We start from the raw sequence: 18,062 nt of genomic DNA, 5'->3' as shown, positions 1-18,062 counted from the left end.
ACAAAAACAAGACCAGGAGCTGACTGTGGCTCAGATCATGAACTCCTTATTACCAAATTCAGACTCAAATTGAAGAAAGTAGGGAAAACCACTAGACCATTCAGGTATGACCTAAATCACATCCCTTATGATTATACAGTGGAAGTGAGAAATAGATTTAAGGGCCTAGATCTGATGGATAAAGTGCCTGATGAACTATGGAATGAGGTTCGTGACATTGTACAGGAGACAGGGATCAAGACCGTCCCCAAGAAAAAGAAATGCAAAAAAGCAAAATGGCTGTCTGGGGAGGCCTTACAAATAGCTGTGAAAAGAAGAGAGGCAAAAAGCAAAGGAGGAAAGGAAAGATATAAGCATCTGAATGCAGAGTTCCAAAGAATAGCAAGAAGAGATGAGAAGGCCTTCTTCAGCGATCAATGCAAAGAAATAGAGGAAAACAACAGAATGGGAAAGACTAGAGATCTCTTCAAGAAAATTAGAGATACCAAGGGAACATTTCATGCAAAGATGGGCTCGATAAAGGACAGAAATGGTATGGATCTAACAGAAGCAGAAGATATTAAGAAGAGGTGGCAAGAATACACAGAAGAACTGTACAAAAAAGATCTTCATGACCCAGATAATCATGATGTGATCATTAATCTAGAGCCAGACATCTTGGAATGTGAAGTCAAGTGGGCCTTAGAAAGCATCACTATGAACAAAGCTAGTGGAGGTGATGGAATTCCAGTTGAGCTATTTCAAATCCTGAAAGATGATGCTGTCAAAGTGCTGCACTCAGTATGCCAGCAAATTTGGAAAACTCAGCAGTGGCCACAGGACTGGAAAAGGTCAGTTTTCATTCCGATTCCCAAGAAGGGCAATGCCAAAGAATGCTCAAACTACTGCACAGTTGCACTCATCTCACACACTAGTAAAGTAATGCTCAAAATTCTCCAAGCCAGGCTTCAGCAGTACATGAACTGTGAACTCCCTGATGTTCAAGCTGGTTTTAGAAAAGGCAGAGGAACCAGAGATCAAACTGCCAACATGCACTGGATAATGGAAAAAGCAAGAGAGTTCCAGAAAAACATCTATTTCTGCTTTATTGACTATGCCAAAGCCTTTGACTGTGTGGATCACAATAAATTGTGGAAAATTCTGAAAGAGATGGGAATCCCAGACCACCTGACCTGCCTCTTGAGAAATCTGTATGCAGGTCAGGAAGCAACAGTTAGAACTGGACATGGAACAAGAGACTGGTTCCAAATAGGAAAAGGAGTACATCAAGGCTGTATATTGTCACCCTGCTTATTTAACTTATATGCAGAGTACATCATGAGAAACGCTGGACTGGAAGAAACACAAGCTAGAATCAAGATTGCTGGGAGAAATATCAATAACCTCAGATATGCAGATGACACCACCCTTATGGCAGAAAGTGAAGAGGAATAAAAAGCCTCTTGATGAAAGTGAAAGAGGAAAGCAAAAAAGTTGGCTTAAAGCTCAACATTCAGAAAATGAAGATCATGGCATCCGGTCCCATCACTTCATGGGAAGTAGATGGGGAAACAGTGGAAACAGTGTCAGACTTTATTTTTGGGGGGCTCCAAAATCACTGGAGATGGTGACTGCAGCCATGAAATTAAAAGACGCTTACTCCTTGAAGAAAAGTTATGACCAACCTAGACAGCATATTCAAAAGCAGAGACATTACCTTGCCGACTAAGGTCCGTCTAGTCAAGGCTATGGTTTTTCCAGTGGTCATGTATGGATGTGAGAGTTGGACTGTGAAGAAGGCTGAGCGCTGAAGAATTGATGCTTTTGAACTGTGGTGTTGGAAAAGACTCTGGAGAGTCCCTTGGCCTACAAGGAGATCCAACCAGTCCATTCTGAAGGAGATCAGCCCTGGGATTTCTTTGGAAGGAATGATGCTAAAGCTGAAGCTCCAGTACTTTGGCTACCTCATGCGAAGAGTTGACTCATTTGGAAAAGACTCTGATGCTGGGAGGGATTGGGGGCAGGAGGAGAAGGGGACGACAAAGGATGAGATGGCTGGATGGCATCACGGACTCGATGGATGTGAGTCTGAGTGAACTCCGGGAGTTGGTGATGGACAGGGAGGCCTGGCGTGCTGCGATTCATGGGGTCGCAAAGAGTCGGACACGACTGAGCGACTGAATGAACTGAACAAGAACGTTGTGATTTTTTCCTCATCAATCTAACATTCCCATTCCCACACTGTCAAGGAACAAAACACTGAAATGATGAAGGAAGAGTCTTTTTGTGTTCTGACTTAAACTCACAGCCTTTGCCTGTCTGTCTTCAGCACCTTCTCCAGCTCTGTGGATAGATTGCTGTTGACTCTCTAGCAAGGAAGGGGTTGGGGTGGCGGCCCCATGCAGGGGAAGGCCATGCGTAGTTCATGGCAGGCCCTCCTTGCACAGAGTTCCTCTGTATCCTTGGTTCTGCGTCCTCTGGATTCAACAATCACGTATCACATACAGCTGTAGTATTTACTATCGAAAAAAAATCCATGTTTAAGTGGGGCTGCATGCTTCAAACCTGTGTTGTTCAAGAGTCAACTGTGTGTGTATCTGGGTCAAATGTTAGCTTCAACTGCTAGGCGATCATTTTATTTTAAATGGACTACATCTCTCATGAGGAAATCTGTCCCTCTCTATTTCTAGCTTATTTATTTATGTTTGTCTCTGTTTATAGCTAGCAGATAGCAGTGGTTTCTAGTTTTTAGTGCAAGATCACGAAAGTTAAAGAAAAAAAAGATCTGATACCACAGACTCTGGTTCTTTTTCAGAATTTTCTAGTTTACCTGCTGCCATTGTAGTCTTCCCTGAATTACTACCATCTTAATTACTCTCATGGTTCCCACTTCTCTGAACTCCTAAAATAGCCAAGGTGATCTTTAAAAAAATGTAAATCACTCCCATGCTTAATACCACTCACCATTCACTTCCTGTTTACTTGGAATAAAGTCCAAGTTACAAGGCAGCACAACTTCCTCTACAACCTCATCTCCTACACTCTCCCCTTTGCTCACTCATCATCGGCCACTTGGCCTCCTCTGTAATCCTGAAGGAGGCTTCCTTTCCTCCTCTAGAGCGTTAGCCTCGCTGTTTCTTCTGCCTGGGGTGCCCCGCCTTCCCCCACATCTGCGCAGGACTGACCGTTGTCAGGGAGGCTCAGCTCAAACATCACCTCATTAGCGAGGGCTTCCTTGGCCCTTCCCAACCCAGTCAGCACCTCGCCCTTCCGCCCTCTGTCACAGGCTGTGCTTCATATTGTCCACAGCACTATTCCTACCTGAAATTGTTATTTGTTTACTTATTTACTGATTTCTCCCACCAGTCTGTATACTCAGGAAAAACAGGGACCTTTTCTGTCACGTTCACCACAGTGACTCCAGTGCCTGACCCAAAGTAGACGTTCAGTAAATATCTGTTCCATGAATGAGTGGTTTCTTAGCTGGTTCCACTGTTACTGACCAAAGCCAGGTCAGACACTTGCCTCTGGACTTTAGTTTCTCCAGCTTTAAAGCAGTAACAATAGACTATGCCATCTAACTCATTTTTAGCTTGGAGGAGAAAAACTGTTAGCTTTGTATCTGGAGCTATCACTCCTGAATAATGTCATGCTATAAAACAAACAGGTATGTGGGAGGTATAGACGGTCAACAGTGAAGGCATATGCTGTTGCTAGATAAGCAGACACCTGTAACACCTGGCGAGTAACACCTGTTACTAGATAAGAAAATCCAGAGAGTTTCTGAAAGTGATTTCTTTCTTTCTTCCCTTTGATATTTCTAGAAAGTGACTGAGATATACCAGTTCAAATTCAAATACACACAAGAAGGCGCCACTATGGATTTTGACAGGTAGAATCTGTTTAATGAACATAAGAAATACATAGGATTGAGGTAGACATATACCTCTTGAAGCCAGAGATAGGCCTTATTCTTCCTTGTAACCTCCCCAATAATCTTACAAAAAACTTGCTATTATAAAAAGGGAATGTAATAATTGTTTAAATTTCTGAAATCCGTGGATGAAGGTGGTGGGAGAAGAGGCTTCCTTTGCTTCTTTCCCTCTTCTCCTTGTAGGTGATATTAGTAGGTCTAAAGGCAGTTAAGTTTAGTGGTCAAGAGTCCTAATTCTTAAGGCAGAAAGATCTAGCTTGGATCCCCAGCTCTGACATTTCTGGTCATATAATTTTGGACAGAATATTCAGCCTCCCCAGATGTTAGCATTCTCATCCGCACTGTGGAATTAATAATATCTACTTCATGTGGTTGCTGTGATTGTTAAATTATAATGCATAGGTAAAGCTTTTCCCGTCCCTGGCAGGTAAGAAGCACACAGTACACGGTACCAAGTGGTCACGGTGGTGATGGTGGTGGTGTTTATGGTGGCTGGTGGGTAGCACAGCAGTAGGGATTATATTGATGGGGCTGTGCATGTGGTGTTGATTGAAGAACTCTGTGAGGCTCTATCTAACCACTAACCCGAAGCTTCTGAATTGCTATGCCAAGAAAGCAATCCTTTCTACCCTCAGAACAGCCAGATGGGGACTGGGATAGGCGAAGCCCCTGCTCTATTTACCTGTAGACACAAATATTCTCATCTGCTTACCCCCATATGCCATATGAATATAACCATCTATATTGTATCCTTGTATGGAAAAGACTAGAGAGCACTGCGTTTTCCTGTCAAGCCTAAATTTTTAAGTTTTAGATACACTAGTGGATTGAACAGCAAGGACAAGGACAGTCGCTTCAGAAGGTCCTCAGCTCGTATGGAGATGTTTTATTCCCCTCCCAGCTTTTGGATTCAGATAGAGCTGAGTATGCCTAATGAGATGGAATAGAAGCGGGGTGGGTGGAGGATGGAGGAAAGTCCTGGGTGGCAGAGAGCTCCACCTCAGAGGCAGGAGTCTCTCTGAAAGGAATGACTCTGAAGAGAAATGTGGCCTCAGTCTCAGTTTTCCATACGATGAGTTCTCTCATCACTCACTACAAGCTTTACAGCTTCTCTCCAAGATTCATACCCTTACAATCTTCTCCCTTGTAAGCTCTCCAGACAGCACTAGGCTGTGAAGAGGAAGTAGGTTCTAGGAATGAGAACCGAGGCACTAACATCCTCAGCTGCCATCTGTGTGCTGCCGCACAGTGCTCAGAGCTTCCATGTCTATTCTCCTACATGAAGCAGCTGCCTCCTGCTCTCTAAAATTCAGACCTAAGTGCCACTGACAACCAGCTTAGTCTCTCTTGTCGTGAAGGCGCGTATATCTAGAGGTGAGCAGTATAACAGGAATGGCCAAATCTTCCTGCTACTCAGGGGAAGAGACGGTAATGCATACTAGACCCAAGCTGGGCCTTGGTTTGGGTGACTGTTTATACAAAATTACCTTATCACCTCTTACATAGTAAAGATGGTTTTCCTTTTAAAAAACAGTTCAAGGAAGCCTTGAATATGATTTTACATGAGATGGTCTCATGACTGTGATGTATACTGGAGGAGCCCATGGACTTCATGGCTATCACCCTTCCCTCTGGTTACTTATTTCAAGCTGGCTAGATCCTGGCAGACAAAACTTTAAGTTGTTCAAAACTGAAAAAGGAGCAAATGTGTTTACTTAATAATGTTTGTTTTATGAATTCACACTACCTCTAGTAGTTCAATTACTAAGGATTATTTTTCAGTATTGCGTACTTACTACGTGAAAGGCATTGTACAAATATATTGCAGTCATAGTCCTTCCTGGAAACTACTCAAATGTGAGACTAATCGGGGGGAAATTTTTGGAGAGAAATAAAAAATGTTTAGAGTTGGAAGGTAATTTAGCCCAATTTGTTCATTCACTCAATAAAACAAATGTTTATTGAGTACTTACTGGGGTTGGGCACCAAACTTAGTACTGTGGAGATGAAAAATACAGCCACTCAGTCTAGAGGGCACATACGGTTATACATGGGGGTGCGGGGTGGGCACGGCCAGAGAAGACCTCCTGAAGAGATGACACGTGAGTGTCAGGGAGACAAGTGGGAAAGCTCAGTGTAAGCAGAGTGAACAGCATACACAAATGCACAGGAGTAGGAAGGAATCAGGGGCTAGTTACAGATGACGGTGGAGGCGCAGGTGTGGCTGGTGAAAGGCCATTGCACACACACTGTTCTCGAATTTCACTGAAAAGTAATGGATACAATATAAGAAGCTTAAGAGAGTGATGTGAGCGGATTTTCCTTTTAGGGATATGTATTAGGAGTGCTGTGGAGAATGTTTTGCAGTGTGAACAAGAAGGAAAACAGGAAGAATAGTCAGTCATGGTGATAATCCATGCAAGAGTGAGAAGGGGATGCCTCTGAGAGATGCCCAGATGATCCAAAGGCCAGAGATGATGACTGATTTAATTTGGAGAGATATAGAAACATGTGTAAGCTTATCTCACAATGGAGTTAACTGACCTGGTGTGTCTAAGTGACTTGACCGGAGTCATTCAGCTAGTTAGCAACAGAGCCAATATTAAATGTCAAGTCCGTTGTTCTCAGTATTAAATTATGCGGTCATTTATAAATGAAATTTTTTAAAAATGAGGTCACATTTAAAATGCCTTAAGGGAACTTGCTACTTAAGAACCCCTTTGAACATTCATTGCAAAAAGTACAATAACTCCTTTAATTTACATTCTAAAATAGTCTCGAGTGTCCTGCGTTTAGTTTATATTTATCTGCTCATACAGTAAAAATTTTTGTTCTTTTTGAAATAGATTTTCAATATTATATGTGATTGAAAAGTGTGCTGTTTTCTTATGTGGTTATAGCAGTAACACAAGCTTCGAAAGTGGGACAAACAGTGAAGATATTAAGAAAGCCAGTGTTCTGCTGATCCGTAAACTGTACACGCTGATGCAGAACCTTGGACCCCTTCCTAACGATGTTATACTGACTATGACTCTCCACTACTACAATGCAGGTAGGTGGAGACCTCTGGTCAGATCCCCTCTTTAGTGCTGAAGTAGTATTTTGGATAAACAGAAGGATTTTGGCAAGCCTTTGAAAGAGACGGCTGTTGTTACACATGAAAGGCTAACCTGACTTGCTCTCCCGAGACTCACAGTTTTCTTGGTTTTCTGCCCTCTCCATTTTGCAGTGACCCCAAACGATTACCAGCCCCCTGGCTTTAAAGAAGGAGTAAGCTCGCACTTCCTGCTGTTCGAAGGGGAGCCTGTAAACCTTCAAGTGGGAATGGTCTCCACTGGCTTTCACAGCATGAAAGTAAAAGTCACAGCCGAAGCCACCAGAGTGTCTGATCTGCAGAGCAGCCTCTTCCAGGAGAGCGACACGACCGAGATCGCCCACCAGGGCCTCGACTGCGATGAGGAAGAGGAGGAACGCAACACTGACGTAAGGCAAAGCCGCAGCACCCCTCTACTGCTTTGGCTAAACCCAGCTGACGCGCTTCAGCTCCCGCACAGCTCATATCACAGCATAATCGTCCAGCGGAGTGTGCTGGGTATAAAAAGGAAAACAAAGCTAGACCCTGACCTCGAGTCTTTATTCTAAAAAAGCACTATCTTCAAGAAGGAAATATGCTTTGTTAAATGAAACTGTCCATGGCTAGGAGGGGGAAATAGACCTTCTGTTGGGTTGGCCAAAGATTTTGTTTGGGTTTTTCCATAGCACCTTATGCAAAACCCAAACCAACTTTCTGGCCAACCCAATAATATACTTCTTTTTACAAAAGGTACCCATGAAGTTAGGAAATTTGGGATTTTCTTTAACTTAAAAGAGCATATTAAACATTTAAAAATATTCTAAGTGTTTATTCATACTCACTGGAAGTATAATTTCTTGATGACCAGCGTGCAAGTGTTATGGATAACCCTACGTTAGAGCGCATTCATTTCACTGCTGTAGAATATTCTGCTCTTGATAGACATTCTTTCTCTTTGTCGTTGTTATAAACATTCATGTATACACCTCCTTGTACACATATGCAAGAGTGTCTCTGAGGACTGTTCCAAAGAGTCCTAGGGCTGGCACATTTTCAACTTTCTTAGGTGGTGAAAAACTGTTTTCCAAAATGGCTGTACCAGTCTGTGCTCCGGTACCAGTGGAGGGGCTGCTTGCCATCCTTGGCAACACTTAGTGTTACCCACGTTTATGGTTTCTGCCTAGCTGCTGGATGTAAATGGTAATGCCTCATGACTTGATTTTGATTTGCATTTCCCTGGTTATTAATGAGTTTAAGCATCTTTTCATGTATATTGCTGTTGTGGTTTTTTATGTATATAAAGTAACTATTCAAGACTTTCATGCATTTTTCTATTGGGTTATTATTTATCTTTTCCTCATTGATTTAAAAAATATATATCCTAAATAATAACTTGTTTCCATTATTTATGTTACAGTATTTTTTTTTTAGGTTTGTGGCTTGTCTCTTCACTTTCTTTAAGCTCCTTTTTGCTAAAGAGACGTTCTTAATTTTGATATAGTCAAACTTTTCCTCTAACAGGGGCTTTTGGATATTAAGAAATCCTTCCTTATCTGAGGTCATTTATGATACTTTCCTTTAATTTGTTATAAAAGTTTAAGGTTTTTCTTTTTACAGTTAAATTTTTATTCCACTTGGAGTTAATTTTTATTTGTGGGGTAAGGTAGATCAGACTCCTTTTACATTTTAAAACCCAAGTATAATACACATACAGGAGACAACGTACCTCATAATGTATATCTTGCACACGTGCTCAGTCATATCTGACTCTTTGCAACCCCATGGACTCTAGCCCACCAGGCTCCTCTGTCCATGGGATTCTGCAGGCAAGAGCACTGGAGTGGGTTGCCGTGCCCTCCTTCAGGAGATCTTCCTGACTCAGGGATCAAACCTGCAATTCTTTATGTCTCCTGCATTGGCAGACACACTCTTTACCACTGGTACCACCAGGGAAGCCCATATATCATAATGATACAGCTCAATAAATATTCACAAACTGAACCCAAGCACTGGGATGGGAGGTAAGAGAGAGTGCCACCTTCAGTACAGCTCCCTAGGTATCTTGCCTGCCTCACCCTATTCCAGCCCTACTGAACACGCGTGTGAAATCAGCACCCAGATCAAGAAACACAGCAGTACCAGCACTCTGAGAAAGCTCAGTCCTGCTTTGCAGTCACGGTTCTATTCAACAGGAATCTCTCTCTCCTGGCTTCTATTAGAATAGATCAGTTTCTCTCGTTTTTTATTTTATAGATGTGGAATCATGGAGTGTGAAACAATTTTTCACTTCTTCAAGTATTCTGAATATGTTTTTTAGTAAACTATACACATTTCTGGTAGGAGTAGAATTGCTGGGTCACAGGATATGAGTAGCTTTAATAGGTACTACAAAACAACTTCCAAAGTGCTTGTGTCAACTTACACTTCCATCAGCAGGTTTTGGTTGCTCCACATCCTCACCAACCATTGGCATTTTCCGTCTTTTTAATTTTAGCCATTCTGGTGGGTGTGTAGTGGTATGTCACTGTGGTTCTAATTTGCAGTTTCCTGATGACTAAGGAAGATGAGCACCTTTTCATACGTTTCTTGGCCATGTTGGATGTCCTCTTCTGTGAAGTTTCTTTCTAACTCTCTTGTCATCTTTCTATTGGGTTCTGTTGGGTTTGTCTTTCATTCTTATGAATTTGTAGGAGTTCTGAATATATATTCTACACAAGTCCTTAGTCAGATACATGTATTGTGAATATCTCTTCAACTTTATGAGTTGCCTTTTTACTCTCAATGGTATGTTGTGATGAACAGAATATTAATTTTAGCATAGTTCAACTTATCAGTCTTTTCAGCTATCTTTGGCAGTTTTTATTTAAAAATTTTTTTCCACTGTAAAGTTTACAGAGATGTACTCTATATTTTTCCTCTAACAAGGAGAAATAGCTACAGAGACAGAGGTGAATTTTAAAATTACAAGATACCTCCATGAATAACATCACACAAAAAATAGAAATAACTCACCTTTCTCTCCCCTGTCTTCAAGTATTCATATTTTGGTATGATATTATTCATGGAGGTCTAATAATTTTAAAAATCACTTCTGCTCTGTAGTTGTTTCCCTATTTTTATATCTGGTATTTATTTGTGCCTCATTAGTTTTTCTTGGGTTATACTGGCCCAAATCAGTGCGTTTTTACTTCTTTCCTCACGGTCATCTTTTGGTTGTGCTGGTCTCTTCTGTGGCTCTGTTTTTCTATCTTGCTTATGTTTGGCTTTCATCTTTGTCTTCTTCTATTTCTTTGGTTTGGTTTTGTCTCCCTATTCCAAACTGACCTCTCCATCAATATGTAGACATATTTATTATACGAATACTTCAAATTCAGCATCAAATGGAATTTCAGCTTCTAAGCAAACATGCTCTCCCTCCTGCCAAGTCCTTATCTTTGTATTGCATTGAATCTTTACCAAACAGCCTGACCAGGAATGTGTTCAGCTCCTATTTTCTTCTCACTTCACACATCCTTTTGGTTACCATTTCTGTTTTGTATCTGAAATACTTCAGACCATAATTTGGTCATGGATCAGAAATGATGAAAAGAGACAAACTTGAAATTCAAAAATTCTTAAATGATAAGAACTTGTAAAACCAAACTCCACTTCAGAAACAGGACACAGAACCCAAGTAAAGAGACCAAGGAATCCCAGGACAAAACATGTTTATGTCGCACTGTCTGAAAAATCCTGTTCTAATGTGTCCTTATCATTTCATCTACTTTGGCCACATCTTCAGGACAGGTCTTCCTTCCTCGTAGGGTGTTTTGAGCTTTAGGCCTTAGGTAGTAAGGCCCACAACACAGTGTCTGTCTCCTCACAGTACTCCGTGAAGTGGGGCCTGTTTTCTCTGTTGCGGTCAGCTGCGTAGATAGCAATAGTCATGTACCCTAGAAAGAGACTCTTGGACAAGCTCCTTCTTTAAAGAACTCATCTATATGGTGACAATAACCTGTGGGTATAGAATTTAAAAAAATTTTTATGCTAAGTTTAAATCCTGAGGGAAAAGTACTTCTTTCTAATACAGGTAGTTAACCCAGGCTTCTTAAATGACTCTAGTAACTACTAACACATCCAGACAGCTATAAAAAGATGGCCAGCTAATGTACCATGTCAATTGTAGAGACTGATGTTCTTAGTTTATTAAGCCATTAAAGCTTTTGGGAAGAGGGTGTTTGCTATGACCAGTGCATTCTCTTGGCAAAACTCTATTAATCTGTGCCCTGCTTCATTCCATATTCCAAGGCCAAATTTGCCTGTTACTCCAGGTGTTTCTTGACTTCCTACTTTTGCATTCCAGTCCCCTATAATGAAAAGGGTAACTTTTGGGGGTGTTAGTTCTAAAAGGTCTTGTAGGTCTTCATAGAACTGTTCAACTTCAGCTTCTTCAGCATTACTGGTCGGGGCATAGACTTGGATTACTGTGATATTGAATGGTTTGCCTTGGAAACGAACAGAGATCATTCTGTCGTTTTTGAGATTGCATCCAAGTACTGCATTTCGGACTCTCTTGTTGACCATGATGGCTACTCCATTTCTTCTAAGGGATTCCTGCCTGCAGTAGTAGATATAATGGTCATCTGAGTTAAATTCACCCATTCCAGTCCATTTTAGTTCGCTGATTCCTAGAATGTCAACGTTCACCCTTGCCATCTCTTGTTTGACCACTTCCAATTTGCCTTGATTCATGGACCTGACATTCCAGGTTCCTATGCAATATTGCTCTTTACAGCATCAGACCTTGCTTCTGTCACCGGTCACATCCACAGCTGGGTATTGTTTTTGCTTTGGCTCCATCCCTTCATTCTTTCTGGAGTTATTTCTTCACTGATCTCCAGTAGCATGTTGGGCACCCACTGACCTGGGGAGTTCCTCTTTCAGTATCCTATCATTTTGCCTTTTCACACTGTTCATGGGGTTCTCAAGGCAAGAATACTGAAGTGGTTTGCCATTCCCTTCTCCACAAAGATCTTCACGACCAAGATAATCACGATGGTGTCATCACTCACCTAGAGCCAGACATCCTGGAATGTGAAGTCAAGTGGGCCTTCAGTTCAGTTCAGTCGCTCAGTCGTGTCCGACTCTTTGTGACCCCATGAATCGCAGCACGCCAGGCCTCCCTGTCCATCACCAACTCCCGGAGTTCACTGAGACTCAACATCCATTGAGTCCGTGATGCCATCCAGCCATCTCATCCTCTGTCTTCCCCTTCTCCTCCTGCCCCCAATCCCTCCCAGCATCAGAGTCTTTTCCAATGAGTCAGCTCTTCGCATGAGGTTGCCAAAGTACTGGAGTTTCAGCTTTAGCATCATTCCTGTATATTGTCACCCTGCTAATTTAACTTATATGCAGAGTACATCATGAGAAACGCTGGGCTGGAAGAAGCACAAGCTGGAATCAAGATTGCCAGGAGAAATATCAATAACCTCAGATATGCATATGACACCACCCTTATGGCAGAAAGTGAAGAGGAACTCAAAAGCCTCTTGATGAAAGTGAAAGAGGAGAGTGAAAAAGTTGGCTTAAAGCTCAACATTAAAAAAAACGAAGATCATGGCATCTGGTCCCATCACTTCATGGGAAATAGATGGGGAAACAGTGGAAACAGTGTCAGACTTTATTTTTGGAGGCTCCAAAATCACTGCTGATGATGCTTGCAGCCATGAAATTAAAAGACGCTTACTCCTTGGAAGAAAAGTTATGACCAACTTAGACAGCATTTTGAAAAGCAGAGACATTACTTTGCCAACTAAGGTCCATGTAGTTAAGGCTATGGTTTTTCCAGTGGTCATGTATGGATGTGAGAGTTGGACTGTGAAGAAGGCTGAGTGCTGAAGAATTGATGCTTTTGAACTGTGGTATTGGAGAAGGCTCTTGAGAGTTCCTTGGACTGCAAGGAGATCCAGCCAGTCCATTCTGAAGGAGATCAGCCCTGGGATTTCTTTGGAAGGAATGATGCTAAAGCTGAAACTCCAGTACTTTGGCCACCTCATGCGAAGAGTTGACTCATTGTAAAAGACTGATGCTGGGAGGGATTGGGGGCAGGAGGAGAAGGGGAAGACAGAGGATGAGATGGCTGGATGGCATCACGGACTCGATGGACGTGAGTCTGAGTGAACTCCGGGAGTTGGTGATGGACAGGGAGGCCTGGCGTGCTGCGATTCATGGGGTCGCAAAGAGTCAGACACGACTGAGTGACTGAGCTGAACTGAACTGAAAGCTTTTGGGGGGCTTCCCTGGTGACTCAGATGGTAAAGAATCTGCCTGAGACCTGGTTCAGTTCCTGGGAAGGGAATGGAAACCCATTCCAGTAGTCTTGCCTAGAGAATCCCATGGACAAAGGAGCCTGGCGGGCTACAGTCCATGGGGTTTAAAAGAGTCAGACCTGACTGACTAACACTGGTGGCTCAGTGGTAAAGAATCCACCTGCCAATGCAGGATACATGGGCTCCATCCCTGGTCAGGGAAGATTCCACATACCGTGGAGCAGCTAAACCCGTGTGCCACGACTACTGAACCTGTGCCCTAGAACCCAGGAGACGCAGCTACTGAGCCTGCATACCGCAGCTACTGAGCCCGCATACCGCAGCTACTGAGCCCCCTCTAGAACCTGTGCTCTGCAACAAGAGATGTCACCACAGTGAGAAGTCTGTGCACCGCAACCAAAGAGAAGCCCCCACTCGCCTCAGCGTGAGAAAAGCCCCAGCAGCAGTGAAGACCCAGCACAGCCAAAACTACATAATTTTAAAAAGAAAGCTCTTTGGGAATTTGTATTTTTATCAATTTTTAAGTGGGGATCCACAGGCGGTAATTTTCTAATTTTGTGAGCTCTTTATGAGTCTTTGTTCCCTTAGAAGGGGTTGCTTTTTCTTATTGATGAATTCCACAAAAGAATACACATAACAATATATGGCTTACCTGAATGCATTTTTTTCCCTGTGTGAAGGCCATTTCTTACCTTTTGTGCTAACACATTGGATTTAAGTATAAATGATTTGTTTTTGAGAAATTAGAATGTAAAGTATATTAGTGCCCAAATAAATGGGCACTTAAGTGTAGACTAGAAAGATATTTTCTGAAATTCCTTAGAATTCCTATGTATTCTAGTCAGTGGATTAAAACAAGAGCCTTTTCACTCAAAACCCTGTTTTCTCCCACTAAACTCTGAAGTTTTGAATTTTTGAGGTATAGGCTGGTGATTTTCATATCATTACATCTCATGAAGCATATATGCCTTGTCTGATACAAAGTAGTGTTGGCAAGAATATCTTAGATTCTTGGAAATGGAGTTGATTATTGAAAACGTTGGAGGAGGCTCATTATCTACAGAAAATATTCAGACTTCAAAACCACACATCATTCTCTTTATCACAGGGCTGTAGTCCTTTTCACAAAGTTTCTTTTTGTCTAATAGGACATTTTTTTTCAACTAAATTTTCTGTTCTGCATTACCGAATATAATTGTTATCCTCTGTTAACCATGAAAAGGAATGAAAGTTGGTTGACTTTCCCATCAGTCATATAAGTCATCTTTTTTTCATATATGAATCACTCTTTAACATATCAGAGAATTATTTCCTTCCTGTTGTGAGTAGGAATAGCCACTCTGATGAGCTGTGTATGTATCACTTTTACATAAAGGAAAAAAGAGCATATCGATAGATGTTGTTGTTTAGTCTCTAAGTCATGTCTGACTCTTTTGAGACCCCATGGACTGTTGCCCGCCAGGCTCTTTTGTCCATGGGATTTCCTAGACAAGAATAGTAGAGTGGGTTGCCAGTTTTTTCTCCAGGGAATCTTCCCAACCAGGGATCGAACCAGCTCCTGCATTGGCAGGCGGATTCTTTACCACTGAGCCACCTAGGAAGTCCATATTGATACATAGGGGTGTGTGTGTGTGTGTGTCTGTGTCTGTGTCTGTGTGTGTGTGTGTGTCTGTGTGTGTGTGTGTGTGTGTGTGTGTGTGTGTGTAATAGCAGAAGAAAAGCATAGTGAGTAGTCTTAGGTAGTAACACTTTGGATTCTGCTATTACTAAAGCCTAGCCTAAAAGAAGTCAGTTTTGTTGTGTTGTTGTTTTTAAAAGAGTAAGACTGAGAGTAAAAAAAGTGCCTGTAATAACCCGAAATAATACAATGTTATCATTATACTAAAACCAGTGTAATATTAGGTTAGGAGCAATCTTCTACTGTTTGGGAAAGTTTGTGAAGAGTTGGCATTAATTTTTCTTTGAATTAAAGTAAGCCATCTGGGTCTAGGCTTTTCTTTGTGGGTAATTTTAAACTTATTAACTCAGTCTCTTCAGTTGTATAGAGCTATTTAGATTTTCTGTTACTTCTTGAGCCAGTTTTGGTAGTTTGTGTCTTTCTAGGAATTTATTATTGCATTTATGTTATCTCTATGGACATATACAGCAAATGACAAGGGATTTATATAGCACCTCTTTATAATGCTTTCTTACATTTTTGTAAAGTCAGTAGTAATTTTTGCTGTTCTAATTCAGTGGCTTCCCTGGTGGGTCAGATGGTAAAGAATCTGCCTGCAATGCAGGAGACCTAGGTTCGATCCCTGGGTCAGGAAGATTCCCTGGAGAAAGAAATGGCTACTCACTCCAATATTCTTGCCTGGAGAATCCCATAATTTGAGTCTTCTCTCATTTTCTTGGCTATAGGTTTGTCGATATTGTTGATCTTTCAAAGAAGCAGTTTATGGATTCATCAATTTTCTCTATATTTGTTTTTGTATTCTCCATTTCACGAATTTCCAATATAGTCTTTATCTCCTTTCTTCTGCTTGTTTTCAGGTTTAGTTTGCACTTTTCTAGTGTCTTTAGTTGGGAATTTAGGTTCTTTGAGGCATTTATACCTATAAACTTCCCTCTAAGCACTGCTTTAGCAATAGTTTTCTTCTGTTGTATCTTCAGTGACTAAGCACAGCACATGGTTGCTTTACAATGTTGTAGAACAAAGTGAATTTGCTATATGTATGTGTGTGTATATATATATATATATATACCCTGTCTTTTTTCCTTCCTCCCACCCTGCCCACATTCCACCCGTCTTGGTCACACAGAGCACAGACCTGAGCTCCTGTCTTACACGTGCAGGAGCACAGACATCAATCCCCGTCTCCCAGTCCATCCCGCCTCTTCCCTGGCAGCCCAGGGCCACGCATCTGTTCTCTAGCTCTGCATCTCTGTTCCTGCCCGGCACCTAGGTTTATCTGTACCATTTTTCTAGATTCCACATATTCGTTAATATTTTATATTTGTTTTTCTCTTCCTGATTTCTACAGCAAGATCTTTTTTGACCCAAATCCTAGAGTAATGAAGATAAAAACAAAAGTACACAAATAGGATCTAATTAAACTTAAAAGCTTTTGCACAGCAAAGAAAACCATAAACAAGACAAAAAGACAATCTTCAGAATGGGAGAAAATATTTGCAAACGAAGCAAATGACAAGGGATTTATCTCCAAAATATACAAACAGCTCATGAAGCTCAGTATCAAAAAAACAAACAACCCATTTTAAAAAATGGGTGTATCTTCTCTTTTATTCATCTCAAATAATCTTCTGACTTCTCTTTTGATTTCTTCTTTGACCTATTGGTTACTTAGGAGTATGTTGTTTAATTTTCACATATTTGTAAGTTACCCAATTTTATTCTGTTCTTTTTTTCTAATTTTATACCACCGTGGTCAGAGCTAAAACTATAAAACTTCTAGGAGGAAACAAAATGTCCAACAAAATGTTTTTAAGCAGTTCCCTGAAAACACTAACGATAAAAGGAAAAATACTGATATATTGAGCTTTATCAAAATTTAAAACTTCTCTTCCAGAAAGATATTGTTGAGAAAATGAAAAGCCAAGCTAAAAACTGAGTGAAAATAGTCTTCCTAAATAAAAATCTGTCAAAGAACTTATATTCAGAATATATGACGTTTATATGTACAGATTATATTTATACAGATTATTTTCAACTCAAGAAGACCAACCCCATTTAAAAACATGCCCAAGAATATGAACAGACACTTTACCAAAAAATATGTACAAATAGCCAAGTAAGACATTAAAAGATACTTTATGTCATTAGTCATCCAGGAAATGCAAATTTAAAACCAAAATGTGATACTAGTCTGCATTCACTAGAAGGGCTAAAATTAAAATTGAGAATACCAAGTGCTGTCAAGGATGTGGATCTTTTGGAATTTTCATATCTTGCTTGTGGGTATGTTAAATGGTATGGCCACTTTGGAGAACATTTTGTCAGTTTCCTATAAAGTTAAATATTTGCTTACTGTGTGGTACAGCAATCTCACTCCTAGTTATCGAAGAGAAATGAAGACATATAATCACAAGAATATTGGAACACACATGTTCACAGCGGCTTTATTCATAATAACTCCTAACTGGAAACAACTCAGATACCCAACAACAGGTCAAGGGATCAGTAAATTGTGGTATCTCAGTACAAAGGATTAGTAGTAGCAATAATAAGAATAAAGAATAAACAACTCTGCAAAACCGTGACCGAATTTTTAAAAGTCAGATAAGAGTACATACTATATGATTTCATTTGCGTGAAATTCTAGATGCAAAACTAATCTAAAATGAGAAGAAACAAACTGATGTTTCCCTAGGTGTGGGGGTTGGATGGGGATTTAGCGCAGAGAAGCATAAAGAAACTTTAAGGTGATGAAATGTTCTCTACTTTAATTGTAGTGTGGTCACAAGGATATATACATTTATCAAGGCTCCTAGAAATGTCTAATATGCTTAAAATAGATGGAGCAGTGTACGTGTGCTGTGTGTGCCAAGTCGTTTCAGTCACGTCCGACTCCGCGCGACCCTATGCACTGTATCTCTCCAGGCTCCTCTGCTCATGGGATTCTCCAGGCAAAAATACTGGAGTGGGCTGCCGTTTCCTTCTCCAGGGGATCAACAGTATACATAATAGTATATAGGCTTTGCCTCGTTACAGTTAAATTTTAAAAAGCAGTGATCCATGGTATTAATTATTACCATTAAAGCCCAA

The 18,062-nt window shown here is 40.9% G+C and overlaps 1 protein-coding gene across 1 annotated transcript in view; it reads left to right on the top strand.

Annotated features, from left to right (window-relative positions):
* The window catches only part of HORMAD2 (HORMA domain containing 2), a 67,923-nt gene that overhangs the window by 27,184 nt on the left and 22,677 nt on the right, over window positions 1–18,062 (top strand). Inside the window, exons 8-10 of the mRNA XM_005691624.2 lie at window positions 3,804–3,871; window positions 6,814–6,965; window positions 7,143–7,396. Of these exons, the coding sequence (XP_005691681.1) occupies window positions 3,804–3,871; window positions 6,814–6,965; window positions 7,143–7,396 (474 nt within the window). The remainder of the gene's footprint in view (window positions 1–3,803; window positions 3,872–6,813; window positions 6,966–7,142; window positions 7,397–18,062) is intronic.

Source organism: Capra hircus, chromosome 17 (genome assembly GCF_001704415.2).
Source record: "Capra hircus breed San Clemente chromosome 17, ASM170441v1, whole genome shotgun sequence".
In the NCBI taxonomy this organism is placed as follows: Eukaryota; Metazoa; Chordata; class Mammalia; order Artiodactyla; family Bovidae; genus Capra; species Capra hircus.
Note: the sequence above shows the minus strand (reverse complement) of the source record. Positions and strands in the feature narration are given on the sequence as shown.